This window comes from Spodoptera frugiperda, chromosome 12 (assembly GCF_023101765.2).
Source record: "Spodoptera frugiperda isolate SF20-4 chromosome 12, AGI-APGP_CSIRO_Sfru_2.0, whole genome shotgun sequence".
In the NCBI taxonomy this organism is placed as follows: Eukaryota; Metazoa; Arthropoda; class Insecta; order Lepidoptera; family Noctuidae; genus Spodoptera; species Spodoptera frugiperda.
In genome coordinates, this window is record NC_064223.1 from 12,304,384 (window position 1) to 12,319,775 (window position 15,392).

Here is a 15,392-nt window from a genome sequence, read left to right on the forward strand (position 1 = left end):
GATAGTTGTTATAAAAATACAGTATTATGTTAGAGATTTTTATTAGCCGTTGGCAATAGGCCGGTGTTTTCGTGGTGGAGGATGTGGCATAAAGATAACTGGTATAAAGTTGAATTTACATTGTATATTGCACTAATATCTTTGCTTATCCCTTCAGGGACTAGATTATCTCACTGCAACTTTCTATTTTTGTAAACCCCATTACAATAGGGGTCCACGTGCAATATTATTAAAGTTATTATTGTCACAAAGGGTTCTCGCTTACATGAGTATAGCATCCAGCAAACTTATCTCATTATTACTCGGCTGGGCTTTGAAATTTATTCATAAAGTGATGTGCAGTGTTCCACTTTAAAACTATTTAGTATTCATAGTTTAATGTAACCGGCGTTGGTTGGATTTTTGCACGTTAAGCTCACCGTATAAAACATAGCATGTATAGGACGCATATAACACTCTCGAACTAATCATTAATGTTTAATGGCTTACCTTCGAAACTATTATATTTGATGAGTTAACTCGATTAATTTCAAGCCACGCCAAGGGCTCATATTCACGAGCAGTATCGCAAAACGCGACGTTCGCCGTGGCCGCGTCGTTTCTACTCGAGTTATCTCGTTCTCTCTCAATTCGGCGCGAACGGCTCTGATTGGCCGGCACGAATGAACCAACTAATCAGAGCGCCGAACGCGTTCTCGTTTCATTTTCGTTCTACTTAAAGCAAATTCGTACTAAAGACTACAGTCAGCAAGCCATTAACCGTAAATTAATTTAATATGTTTCACATTCTATAATACCTTAAACTATTAGTAAAGAGGTACTATCAGCAAAGTTTCCAGTCCACCAGGTACAAGGATTGACCCCACATTACCTTACGCCGAGGCAAGGCGTGTCGGTCAATTAGTTTACAGGTGACTTGTCCAGACACGCCCCAGCTTCAATGAACATGTTAATCTGCGTCCAATGTCTTTGGCAAGCGTAAACGTTAAGGTTTCAATAGCGTCAAGGTTTAAACGGGCTATAGTTCTAAGTGTGGGAGAGCCTTGCTTCGGCACGAATGGTACCACTGGAGTGTTACCACTAGTGTTCGACGGGCTTCACCGAAAACCGACGTGAAACAACGCTTGCGTTGTCGGTTACCGGAGGCCCAGTTTCCCCCTTCCCAACCTTCTTAATCCTCGATTTCCCAACCCCCAAAAGGCCGGCAACGCACTTGTAACGCCTCTGGTGTTTCAAGTGTCCATGGGCGGCGGCGATTGCTCACCAGGTTATTTCCCAATGGCTAGAAATATGACATAATATATACAAATATACCCTAGCTTGCACAGAAGTTAGAATTTCTAACATTTGAAAGCAGGTCAAGTGTTGGTTAAAGTTGGCATGTATTGCACTGTTAGTACAAATAGTATCGGAAACTATTAGCAAACTGTCAACGAATCAGAAGCTTGCAAATTTAGTAAGCCACACAAAGCTGGAGTCCGATTGTACTGAGCTTGGCACACCAATTAAAGGAGAAGCCATTTGATTCTCGATAGTAGAATGTTTGTATTAAAGCTTAACACATGACTTAGGCTGCTTTTCCACCAGATATGAGCTATTATGCTACATTGCTTTGGATGCGTTTGGCTTCCACCAATCATATTCATTGGTTCAAACACACACAGCTCTGGTAAAAAGGACCCCTACAGTAAAATATCAAATTTTACGCTAAACTATGCTGCGAAACTATGTGACCGTTTCCACCGATACTTTTGTTTTTTTTTTTGAAGGTAGAAAATCTTCCAATTACTTCTCCCGCCTTGGGCGAGGCGAGAGGGAGTGTTAGACTCTTACTGACTAAAAACCCGGTAAACCCGCTAGGTAGTCCGCAGCTCCGGAATTTATATGGCATACGATATTATTGTAGTACCAGTAGAGGTAGTGGAAGAGTGCATTAGCTCGGTTACATTCTTCCAAACTAATGCGATATCCACCTAAAGATTCTCATGAAAATACAAGAAACCAGAAAAAAATTGTCTTATTGAAACTTACCCCGTCAGCATCTTCAACGACGTGCGGACCTAGTGATGCGAGCGTGCTCCATTTGCAAGATGGCGGCGCTCGGGACGCGCACCGTTTGTGTGCCTTGAACTTGCAGAGCTCGCAAGCGAGCGCGTGCGCGGTGCCGAGCGCGCCCAGCGGCTCCCGGCATACGTTGCAGAACGTGGGGCGCGCGTGTGTTGCCGCATACCTGGGGAGAGAAAACAAACAGTTAGTACTTACATTCGATTCACGGGAAGATACGCAGCTCGAGTATGCGATGTATCGATAGTAGGGAAGCCATCCATTGCACGTGTCCATATTACGCACCCATAACACGCATCTTTCTATATAAAAAATATAGCTTAGATCGTTTCCACCAATGCTAAGCTATGTGTACCAATGAATATGATTGGTGGAAGTCAAACGCATTTACAACAACGTAGCAAAGCACATCTCTGGTGAAAGAGCACCTATAAGCTTAAACATAAAGCTGATATAAAAATATACATAGGTACAGCTAGCTAGAGAATTTTTATACAGAACATACGACGCATTTTGTTGTTGATTTGAAAAGTTGGTTCAATGTTGCGCTGGATGTTACAAAGCTTTGAAATATTTGCGCCACAAACCAGAAACACGAGCTGTTGTTTGACATGGCCGCGGCGCTCGGCGCCAAGTTTTTAGTTCGCTCGTTATTACAATTTTCAACTCGAATTTATTCGCGAGCTATGCTTTGTGGTGTTATGTATGCAAGGGAAAGAAGGTTTGTTTATTTTTGTTCCATTTTATAATTGGATAATCTGGTTGATTAATGATGAAGATGCAGATGTGATAACGCGTCGAATTATCATCTCATGACAGATAAATTCGTAACAGGTTACCGAGACTCCGGTTTAAAGCAGGAGAAAGAACAGGGTGGTTTTTAGTCAGTAAGAGTCTGACGTTCCCCCTTGCCTCACCCTAATGGCAAGAGAAGTTATTGGATGATTATCCTCCACAAAAAATGGCAGGTAAATTACCTATACCTACTAGTTTTAATTATATTCACATACAGTTTCACATGAAACTATGTCCAAAGTTCCATCACTCTTATAACAAAAAAAAAAAATCCCAACCGGTGCAGCAGTTTGCACGTAAAAGCGTCACAGAACAAAATTCAATAACAATTATTAAAGTTAAAACGCTAAACGGCGATAACAGTGAAATAGACCGAAAAATAAAGCATAACACTAAAGGTTTTAGGTACTAGCGAACGGATTAAATTCGATTCAGAATGGATTCACGCGGTGCGGTGCACGGAATAATTGCGTTTCCGTTGCGGTACGCCGCCGCTGCTCCGACGCCGTAACGCCGCCGTATAGTCGTCGCTCCGGGCCGCATACGGTCGACGAATATAATAATTGTTTCGGAACCATCAAGTTGCACGCTTTGTTACATACAATAAAATGCAAGTATACGTTTGTCTGTTGTGCATTTGTGAAATTGGGCAATTTTAATCTAATGTCTGCCTCATTGGCTATGTCATTGCAAGTACCTATAACTGCTGTAACTGCCAAAGATGTTTTCATATCAAAATCTAATAGAGAAATAATACACGAGTTCGGGAACCTACCATTTATTTTCCAAAACTCATTCAGTTCTTCCAAAACATGCATGACGTAGATTTCTTCCCACCTTATCCCCATTTACTCTGTATATCCTATTTCAATTGTTTTATTCCTTTCTTTCCTTCCTTCCATCGTTTCTCGTTTATCTTTCACTGCCATTCACATAATCACCTTAGACACTTTCTGTATTTACATTCACATATACACCAACTACATATATGTCTGTCTGTCTGTCTGCCAAAGAGCTCTTAGGCTTAAGAGGGGAAAGGTAATTAATTAGTAGAGTTAATTACATTGTTAATGCCATCGTGTTTGCTTTTAGCTGTCATGGCTTCACGTTGATCAAATGATACTTAATAAGCTTTACTCGTGATATGGCACTAGTCTTGTTACTTACGGAAAAGGTGGGTAAAGGTGTACGTATTAATGGAGCATCTGTATTTTCGAGTACATGCCTATTTAGATGTTAAAATTCTATCGAAAAGTGAAATTAAGACAAAATTCATTTAGACTACGCGTTACTACGTTAGAGCATGCCAAAGTGGCAGTGTAAAATAATTACTACTGAGAATTTTCAAACCACGACTACATATTATTCGTCTTAGCCGTCATAGCCCCTAAATTCCTATATTTGCTAATGAAACCGATTATTTTTCCACCAAACAGCCAGTTGTAAACGACCGATCAATCAAAATAAAATAACCATAAAGAATATTATGGATATCAACTGGGAAATACCATCAATCAAATGCATTATTATGGTCTATTTGACAAAATACGAGGCGATAAGGATCGTGGCCTTCGATGTGGGTTAAAGTCAAGGCTAAAAGCATTAATACCAAATGCACCATACATATAATATGTGTACTTTTAATTATAATAATATAGTCGAATCAAAATTGTCATCTACAGGTGCAACAGAATAGGGAAGATGACTTTGAAATGACGTATTTGCGTCCACTCCTAAACTTTGATTCCTTTTATGTGTCTAATATTTTTTAGATTTAAATAAATAGATTTTTATATTTCATACCCCGTCATCATCCCTATAATAAAACGTCTTAATAAATTCTTTTAGGTGTACTTCACTCTACTTTAGGGTGGGAAATCATAGGAAATGATATTATTATTATTTAAACCATATTATTTGTTAAAAATTTACACTTGTTTCCTTCATACGATTCACATCTGCATAAGTTCAAGGAAAAACCGCTTCATATTATATTTACATTACAAAAATAGAAATCTGAAAAGCTGTGTAAATGAAAATTTTCAATTAAGTCATATCTTTAGTAATCTGCAAGAGTTTCGTTAATCTTTAATTTCGTCTTAATCCAGGCTTAAATGGGTTAGCTTAAAAATCGTACGAAATATGCAATTTCCAACCGTTGGAGTGACGCTTTAGAACTGTAGCAATTTCAGTGGTGTCTTTGTAAAATTAATTAATTCTGTATAATCAATTTATTCTTCGTATAGGTATCTAGATTAATTTTGAGGTTTAAGTACTTAGAATTCATTCGTCTGGATTATTACATTTTTGAGATAATCTCGTATGAATCCAGAATGCATTAAAAGTTGTGTTCATTGCTTTATCGACCAATCTCATGGTCAAATAAAAATGTAACTGAAGCTGGATACTTGGTTAAAATTTCATTCAAATATTTTGATTTCAGTTTCTTATTTTGTAACTTACGATTATTACGCTAAGAGAAAACAATAATTACTCAAGATTGCAAACTTTTTAAAATAAAACCTAAACACCAGTAGAAGAAACAGAATAATAAAAAAATGGTCCTTACAGACGAACTATTATATGCAAACATTAAAGTGGTCCTTTAAATAAAAAAAATAGAATCTCCTGTTCATATGCATCAATATTGTCTTAGAAGCTAATATAATAAATGGCCATACCAGTGATGGTCTCCAGAAGACAGTCTTGCCACCAGGTCGGCCACGTCTGCACCACGATGCAACGCTCCGCGCAGTGCGCCTGCCCATGACTCCATCTCGTTGCGGCTGTCGGCACAAAGGACCAGGCACCGACTCGCTGTTATTACCTGCAACAATGGAGATGATTCAGAAATTTATAGAGGGAAATAAAGTTTTTAAACTGACATGGTCACTAACACTACCATTAGAACTTAAGACGGGATATATAAAATATCGGAAACTCATAGACAGAAATAAACATGGTAAATATCCCGTCTTAAGTTTTATAGAGGGAATAAAAAATATAAAACCTATAGAAAAGGAAATGTCATCATCATCTTCTTGTCAGCCACAAAATACCCGTTGTTGAACAGCTTGCCCGATTCGAATGGAGTTGTTCATGAAGATAAAACATCTCTTCAGACGAAGAGGCAGAACGTGGTGATCACCATATACCAACTTCAGAATTTCCACTGCTCATAACTTTATACCTTTAACTATACGTAGACAACACTTCAGCAAAAGTATAATATAAAATGTTTGTAGTAACTATTGAGAAACATACTAAAGTAACTAAAAAGCACGGTTTACTCACGTATATGATGGAGAAAAGCTCTACTAGTTTCGAGTCAGAGGGAGACTTTGCGTCATGAGCAGCGTGCAAAGACACGACGACGTCGCGCTCAGAGATTTTCTCGATGATCTCATGATTTTAGTTAATAAAATATAAAATCATTGCGTCGTAAGTTTCTACTTTAATACGCATTATCCGTACTATGATCGTGTTGTAAAAATTAATCTCATGTTATAAAATTTTATGTAGAGGAAAAGGTTCTTCTACCATTAATTACCATTACCAGTAACCTACCAGAAACCTACCAGAAATGGTCAGTTCATTAATTTTCATATTCAGCTAAAAAGTAAAATCAATGTTAGTCGGGCATGACACAAATTGATTCAAATTAGTCGGTTGGCTTCCACCATATGATCGATCGCGTTTAATAAAGGGTTACGTTTGACACGTAAATGGAAAGTATAGAATAGAAGCAACTAATTTAGTTCAGGGAGCATTTAACCGGACGTTTAACCTAACCGGGTTACTCACGTACAATTTTAATTTTCATTGTCACGAACGGCGATGTCATGATGACTAAACTCGGTACCGTGACATTCTTACTAAGTTTATTTAGGTCTGCCGTATAATTTCGTAGTTTTTTCGTCTAGTGGGCAGCTTAAACCCTTATTCTTTTTACAAGTTTTTATTTCTTGGCTGCCTCGTTGGTCGAGTGATCCTAAGTGCAACTCTCGTGGAAGGGGTCTTGGATTACATGGTATTAAAGTACTGCTGTAATTTTTTCGGTTTTTTAAATATGTCACTGTAATAGCACAGCGTCTTGATGTACAGCAATAGGTGCTCTCACAAATTAACTGTTACAATGAAAATGTGCATCTTTCCATCAAAGATTGAAATGCTTGATGTTACGTTCATGTATTTTCCCATGTATTTTAAGTTCGAAAGATCTAAGTGAACTCGATCGCGGTCCGCCATGTTATTAGTTCTGAGTATAATCACGACCAATGACGGATGAGAATGCGATCGAGCTCACTTCAAAAGTTCGAATCAATAGTTATAGAATAGCTAACAGTAATATGATAGCAATAATACATTGACCATACAGATTTATGTAAAACAATACACCTCCTTGCTTTCATTCACACTTCCCAGTACTGGACGAAATTAAGCTAAGGAACGAAAATATTATTATTTTGGTCTTACACTCAGCACCATACGAATAACACGTGTTGCAGTTTAAAATTAAATGTAAAACAGACTTTATTTATAACGTTATAAGTACCAATTTATGGTTTTGTATATTTTTCTTGTTATTAATGATTTTGTTTGTAGTAAACAAAACGTGTAAGTGAACACTTTGTTTGATTATTTCATGAGTAATTTTTTGTGTGTTTGTTTTGTGTGTTTGATATTTTTAATGTAAATAATTACTGAATGATGTTTATTGCTATTAGTTTATTTTAAAGAAACGAATCCTCATTGTCGTATCAACAATAAGACGTCTTTTGCTTAATCAATGACTTCTAGATCAGTCGCTTGTAAGCGAGCTTTTAGCAGTTGTAGTTATAAATACTAATTATGGCATATGATCTACTAATATCTAGGAAAAACGTATTACTACCTATAGCTCTGCTTAATCCTATTAGCTTTTAATAACAAATTGACATCAAAAAGAAACACCATGCATCTCTTTAAAAACAGTTTTTTGATCTTCACACATCGCTCATATAAAATACATGATTCCAACATTTTAAAGTTTACAATTAGATATTTCAAAGAGAGTTTGCAATTAAACAAATATTAGAAATATACAATAACCACATTACCATTTAACAAAATAGACATATCGAATATCTTTGACATGAAACAGTAACCAACATTTCATAATTCCACGTAATTACCTTGAAGCGGTTTCCGTTGTCTGGTAATCATACATTCATAACTATCCAAATCATAGATGATAGACACATTCAGATGCTTTAATCAGTCAAGCTTCAATAGATTTTCAATTTTATTACAATAGAAAATAATGTTGAAAATGAGTTATAGACTATGTGTGTTGTCCTTTACGTTCTATAAGTGTAAATAGCATGCATGAAAGTTATACATCGCGATTTTTTCTGCTTACAAAAATATTGTGTCATTTAGTCTTGACAAATACACTTACTGGACTTCGTATTTCCCTATAACATTAAAATATTAAATATTAGTCATTAGTTGCCTACATTGTCGATTTAATCATACCACCCCTCAAAACCTCGTCTTCAGCAATCGGTCTTCCAAACCAACCTAAATTCACATGTAATACAACTTCAAAACTTAAATCATGCCCGTCTCAAAAGACCAATTTGTTAAATAGTTTTACAACTCCACGTTCCGCCCGCATCCAAGTTCTGGGTTTTAGTCCAAGTTGTATTATTCCATAGAAATAGTTGTGCCTGTAGGCCTAGCCTTGTCCTGATTATCGATCTGGCTTATAATAGCCTAGGGGACTGTTGTTTAAAGTCAAGCACGGGTGAGCTTGACAGGGCGACTGAGGTAGACGACAGTGAGTCGGCGATTGTCTATTTTTCAATATTGTTTACATGAATTAAAAAACTTAGTTTCTAGAGCTTATACCAACGTTTTGGTTGTGTCCATATACCGTATAATCAAATCAAACTCACTTAAGTGAAATCTGAAATATTATGTGTATTTTTAAGGTAATTCTAATTAATGTACCTACGAAAAGAGCGCATATCTATAATAGAAAAGTCATTAATAAAACCAATACCTCATACCTTTAACAAAACGTTTGTTATAACCACACAAACATTGATATTTTAAAAACAAAAGCGTTAATAATTTGTGCTATAAATTCATGCTGCAATAATATATGGCTTTTCAGTGGCTTTTATACTCGTACAGTCCAGTTATCGTTGGGAGATTCCAATTTCATGCGGGTTTGGGCTAGTGACTGTCATATTTGACGATACGGGTTAGCCGCGGTTTTATCTCTTTATTATATTGCAGCAGTCTGTGAACTGAATAAATAAAAATGGCCGCTTGCTGTTTTGCCTTTTGAATATTGAACGATTTATTTTTTTATTGCGGCCAGTTGGATTTTATTGGTGATGCCTTTTTGTAAGGTTTTTGTTTAATAAAAACTCATCAATCTCAAAAAAAAGATTTAACCACTTTAGATATCAAATTGTCCTGTGTCATCTCATTTTTATTTTATCATAAAGATACATTTGTACCTACACTGCACCAGAAATACAATTACAACAATCAAAAACTCAAACACATTACGAGAAAGGACCACTTCCCAACCCTTGTAAAGGAAAGGACCACTAACTTGTATTGGTCCTTAGAGACGACCGATGTTCCGTTAACTGTCGCTTCTATTGCTCATTTTGTAAGTAAAAGCAATTTGTTTCATAGTGCTAAGCAGGCAATGGACAGTGAATGAGTGTACGTGTTGGTGCTTAAGGCTTTATGTGATTACGTAAATTGTTGAAAATTTTATATTACATTGGCACGCAATAGTTTTTATGTATTTAATTTATCATATTAATTAGACATTTATTTATATTTCATTTAAGAGATGAATGAAATTTCACTTGTTCCATGATTTTATTATTTAGAAGTAAAAAAGAACAGAATTTATTACTCACTATCATTTAAATCCGTCGGACTACCTAGCGGGTTACCGGGTCTTCGGCTCGAAAAGCAGGAGTAGAAACGGAGTGGTTTTAGACAGTAAGAGTCTGACACTCCCTCTCTCGCCTCTTTCAAGACTGGTGAAGAGCCATTGCATCATTTCCCCCCTCCCCCTCAGGAAGAGCGAAAACGATATATATCGTTGTAAATTCTAAATTAAAGCAACAATAATTGTTGAAACGCTTCGTATTTTGCTTTAATTTAAGATGTAATAACATTTGGTTGGGAATAACGAGAAACAGACAAATTAAGATCTGCTTAATTTCTTGTGTGTATGTAAGTTATGTTGTGTTATTAGTACTTGTATAATATGTTCTTTGGTAGATACCGTCTGTAGGAAGAAATTGTATTGTTGTTAATTTTAGTTATGTTCGTAACAATATTTGTTATTTTTGCATTTCATATTAAGGGTGCTTTTCTTCTAGAGATGTGCTATACAGCTATGCTACAAAGATGTAATAGCTAAGCTATGAAATTATGTGACCGTTTCCATTGCTTCTAAGCTATGTAGTTGTGCGAGTAAGGTGCGCAGCTCGAGTATGCGATGTATCGATAGTTGGGAAGCTATCCATAGCACACATCTATAGCACGCATCTTTCCCTAAAAAATTGCTTAGCTGAGCCCATTTCTACAAGTGCTATACACATAGGTGTACCAATGATTGGTGGAGGCAAAAGCCAAAGAAAGTACCGTGACATCGATTTATTAAAATCGTACTCCCTAAAATGTTATTGTCTATCAGGTACAAAGAACAACTTTCACATATTAAGTAGTCCTAATCGTACGTTTAATAAACTTAACGATACCAACCAACCGTTGGCTAAAGTATTTTCAGACATTTCACCTACAAAATTCGCAATACCTTACATCCACAAACACAACAGCAAACATTCCTCACCCTCATTCAAATGCACAAACGTCACCCAGTATAAAGTACTCTTTTAAAGAAAAGAAGCTCGAAAGTGGTACAGTTGCACTATTTAAGGCCCCATTTAGCCAGTGTTCCACATTCTGGAGCTCTCTCGAGCAAACTGCCTTGCTAACGGGGACTGAGAGGCTTTTCCTTCTCACCGGGATTTTGTTTCACTGGTACGAGTACGGGCGGGAGTAAAGTGGAGTCATGCTTGACACCTTAGTGCTTAATTGGTGTGGTTATTATCTTTAAGTGCTCTGTCAAGGTTTTAAAAAGTATTGTAGAATTACATTACAGTTTTTTATGGTATAAGCCGATAAATGAGCGCACGGATCACCTGATGGTAAGCAATCGCCGCCGCCCATGGACACTTGAGTTGAAACACCAGAAGCGTTACAAATGTGTAAGAATTCATGATTGCATACATAAACTTACGCCTGTCTCCCATCAGGGTAGGCAGAAACAATGGAACGCCAATAAAATTACTACCAATCTTACATACCTACTTCTTTCGCTTAATCAACAGTCTCGTTTTTTGTTATCGGAGTTTATCTATACATATAATAAAATCGTAGAAAAGTGCTGTCTGTACATTGAAAATAAAAATAAAAAAAATAGCAGGGGTTATTGTTATGTCGATGTCGAACCCAAAAATGTAATTAACTTTTTTTTTGTCTGTTTGTCTGTTTGTCTGTTTGTCTGTTCGTCTGTGCGCGCTAATCTCAGAAACGGCTGATCCGAGTTGGATGCGGTTTTCACGAATATATTGTGGGATGCTTAAATTTACATTTAGTGTTTGTTTCATGTCAATCGGTTCATAAATAAAAAAGTTATGTCAAATTAAAGAATCACGTCGAACATTCTATGCTTATACCATTAATCTCCGCAACTATTTGACGGATTTGGTTGAAATTTGGTACAGATATAGTTTAGAACCTTAGAAAGGACATAGGATAGTTTTTATTTGTTTTCTATCGTTTTTATTATTAGTATTTGTTGGGTATCGGCCGAGCGCTTCGGTACTGTTGTGGAAATAGTGTACTATAAGTCGTATGATTATTTGTCTGCAGTGGTCCTGCTGTTTCGTATATTCTAAATTGGTTTCGTTGTATTTGTCTATTAAAAAGTTTATTTGTTGGGTTTTCCTGGTTAAATTATTTAACGTAGGTTTAGTTTGATATCGATTATTAGTAGTTACTGTAGTTTGTTTAATAAAATTGTAAGTCTATAATTTATAAATTAATTAGATTTAAGTCGTTTCTTTTAAATTATTTAGTTTAAGCTTGGTTTGGCTTGGTATTATAGCATTGAGGATAGGTTGTAATATAATTTCTTTTTTAATTGTTATAAATTCGTAATTCGTAGCTTTCTTTAATTCTTTAGTTTTAAGTTAGTTTTCATCTTAAGTTCGGAAAGATTATAATATTTCTTTAGTTTAAGTCCGTTTTTAAACTATTTTTTCAATGCCCTAAGTGAGTATACATCTATTAAATTCAAACGCAGAGCTCATTATGTTGATTTTTGAGGAGTTCCCTAGAATATTTTCCACATCTCATTTTTGAAGAGATCCCGCGAAATCGGGAACTATGTGGTTAAAACCAAAAATTTGCCGGAAGTCACTATTCCACACGAACGAAGTCGCGGGCTATAATAAATCTGTAGAAGGGTCAATTCTGTTCATTGAAAATATAGAAAAAATAAATAGCAGGGTGCTACTGGGTCGATACCAAACCCAAATATGTGATTATTATTTTTTTGTCTGTCTGTCTATATATGTTCAGGCATCACGTGAAAACTAACGGTTTGATTTCGATGAAACTTGGTATAATTAACTTATTATCCTGGACATAAAATAGGTTACTTATTATCCTGGAAAAATACGTAGAAAAAAACTTTATTTTTCAGTTTTATTCTGCTCAACAGCAGTAGCTCAATAGAGGGATCTCCTTAATTATTATGGGCCTCGCCGTATTTGGGTCCAATAGATATTTATAAGATGTCATTTTCACAGTTACTCAAAATGGAGAAATAAAACTTCCACGCGAAGACCGACATCCGCGCGGACGGAGTCGCGGGCAGAAGCTAGTTTTATAATATTTCCATACCTCCAGGCTACAACTGAGAATTTCAATTTCGACTGAAAAGCCACATACATAACCTCAATATAAAAAAAACAAACTAATAGGCTCTCAACGTTACAAAACCTATCAATTAATTAAAAGAGACCACGAAAAACTGCCTTCAATTTATTTTCTCATAATTTTTGAGCCCGATATAATTACATTTTACGAAGCTTTTAAACTGAGACCAGAATAGATTGGATGGCCCTATCGGCACTTCGCTTGTGTACTTTTTAATATGGAGGTTAATTGTAATTGAATATTGTCTGCTTTCGGACCAAATAGGCGTTGTGTGGTGGTCGGGAATTGAAAGAAAATATTGCTACTGTTGTATTTTTGTTGCTTTGTGACACAATAGCGGTGTAAATGGGTATACTAGAGGTAGTGTTATAACATTTATTATCTGCTGAATAGGTATATTAAGTGTCCTTAAAGTACAAGTTTGCTCTGATTAGCTAACGCTAATGAACCAACTAATCAAAGCGCCAAACGCATTTTCGTTTCGGTCTCGTTAAATGTAAAACAAACTCGCACCGAGGGTACTGGAATCAGTTTTTGCGTTTAAAGACGGTGGTGGATTAGTTCTTCAGTGAAACTCTAAGAAAGAAATGTTGACGATTTTCCTACTTTAGAACCTCTTTAAAGTACCAACGTTGTCAGTGGTGTGAAGATTCTAAACAATTATTATAATACGAGTACGAAACGTAATGTTTAAATTAAGAAAAAAAATATTAAGCACTAGGTTCAAGTTCAGTTACCCTACCTTAACTTCCCTACAACCTACGCACCCAAATAATTCCAGGTATTACCTTCGGAATACCGACGCACATTCAAAACACCGCAAAATATTTCAATAGCTGCCGGACGAGGGAGTAATTCATAAATCCTCATTTGTGGAATCCCCGCGCTGTCTTAGCGCTCGTTCACACTTAGTTGAGGTACTTGCGCGAGTACTAGACTCTTCACTTTACTGGAAAGAATAGTGTCATATGTTAGGGCGTCTTAGTGCTTGCTATGTAGGTGAAGGATTATGGTATCAATCTTTTGTATTTGTTAAACAGTAGTTCCAAGTTTGTGACTGTGTTTTTAAGTGCTTTTTTACGTAATGACTACTGAGCAGACCGAAATGAATCTTATTATAGAATTGAGCCTTGTGCGAGGATTACTTTTTTCCATATTTATACTAACTTAATGTGTATTGATGGGTTATTATTATTTATTTCTTCTCAATAGAAATGTATCAATTAATAAATTCATTCAAATAGACTATGTAATCACTTAATCTATCTTAAGATCTTCAGTTCTGTGTAACTAAGTGAACGGATTTTGATGAAATTTGGTATATAGACAGAGTATGAGCTGATTTGAGTGATAGAATACTCTTTGTCCCACGGGAACGCGAACAAATTTGCTGGCAGAAGATAGTTCGCAATAAATATTTAGGTAAGTATTTGGGCTAGCACAACCAGTGTGTCAATATGCGCGAAGAGATTGATGAATATGAAGAAGGGAGAAAAATGTCAGGAATCGGGCATTGGGCGTTCCATTGTCTCTGCCTACTCAAGGCGAGTGTGATGGCATGTTTATGAGAATGTGGTATGTAAATCAGATAAATTGAATAAAAATAGTTTTATGTTATACAATTAAATCATTAGTAGAACTATAAATACGTTAGATACATTGATAACTTCTACAGCTATAGAAATCTGCTAAAAAAATCCTAACAAACGGTAATAGATTTTTAACCTAATAATTATGTTTTCTAATAAAGTTGAAAATCAATTTATTGCATTAAAAATATTTTCCTCAACTTTTATGTGTTTAGTATTGTTACACATAGTTTAGCTCTGGTGGACATGCACTCAGTTAAGCTATGTTTTTTATATGGAAAGATGCGTACCATCGGTACATCGCATACTCGAGTTATGCATCTTCCTCGCACAGCTACATAGCTTAGTATCCGTGGAAACGGTCACATAGTTTCACAGCTTATCTATAACATCTTCGTAGCATAGCTACATAGCACATCTCTGGTAGAAAAGCACCCTTACCCTTAATTATTTAAGTAAACCAGATGAGCAGATTTCTATCATCTACGCAACGTCTTTAGAGGTTCGGTCTAAAGATTAATTTATATATTAATTATATTCCACATTTTCAACATTAGTCTCTGGTCTCCTCCAATCTACCAATGTTATCATTGAATTTTCGACTGTAAATTAACATAATAAAGTTGAAAATCTAATTAGTTAGAAATATGTAGGTTGATCTGATGGTCAATGTATATATACGTTGTATCTAGAAGACTCTCAGAAATTACCAGGAAACCGAGACTGGTAAGAAATTCATTAATTTTGTTTAATTAGTTCATACTTTTGCTGGTAATATATCTTTTGTAAGTTTCAAATCTATAAATATTAATCAGGAGTGGAATTAGAGTCGGGAACAAAATTATCAGATTGGTTTTAAAATGACACTGGAATGGAGTAAATGAAATTGGTATATTCCTTACTGTTGTACTGAAA

The 15,392-nt window shown here is 35.8% G+C and overlaps 2 protein-coding genes across 2 annotated transcripts in view; one reads left to right on the top strand and one right to left on the bottom strand.

The window, feature by feature from the left end:
- LOC118262624 (carcinine transporter-like) overlaps positions 1-15,392 on the top strand; it is a 284,870-nt gene that overhangs the window by 220,545 nt on the left and 48,933 nt on the right. The gene's annotated exons all lie outside the window — the stretch shown is intronic.
- The window catches only part of LOC118262730 (diacylglycerol kinase eta), a 46,480-nt gene that overhangs the window by 23,477 nt on the left and 7,611 nt on the right, over positions 1-15,392 (bottom strand). The window contains 2 exon segments of the mRNA XM_035574300.2: positions 2,032-2,230; positions 5,541-5,686. Of these exon segments, the coding sequence (XP_035430193.2) occupies positions 2,032-2,230; positions 5,541-5,635 (294 nt within the window). The 5' untranslated portion in view covers positions 5,636-5,686.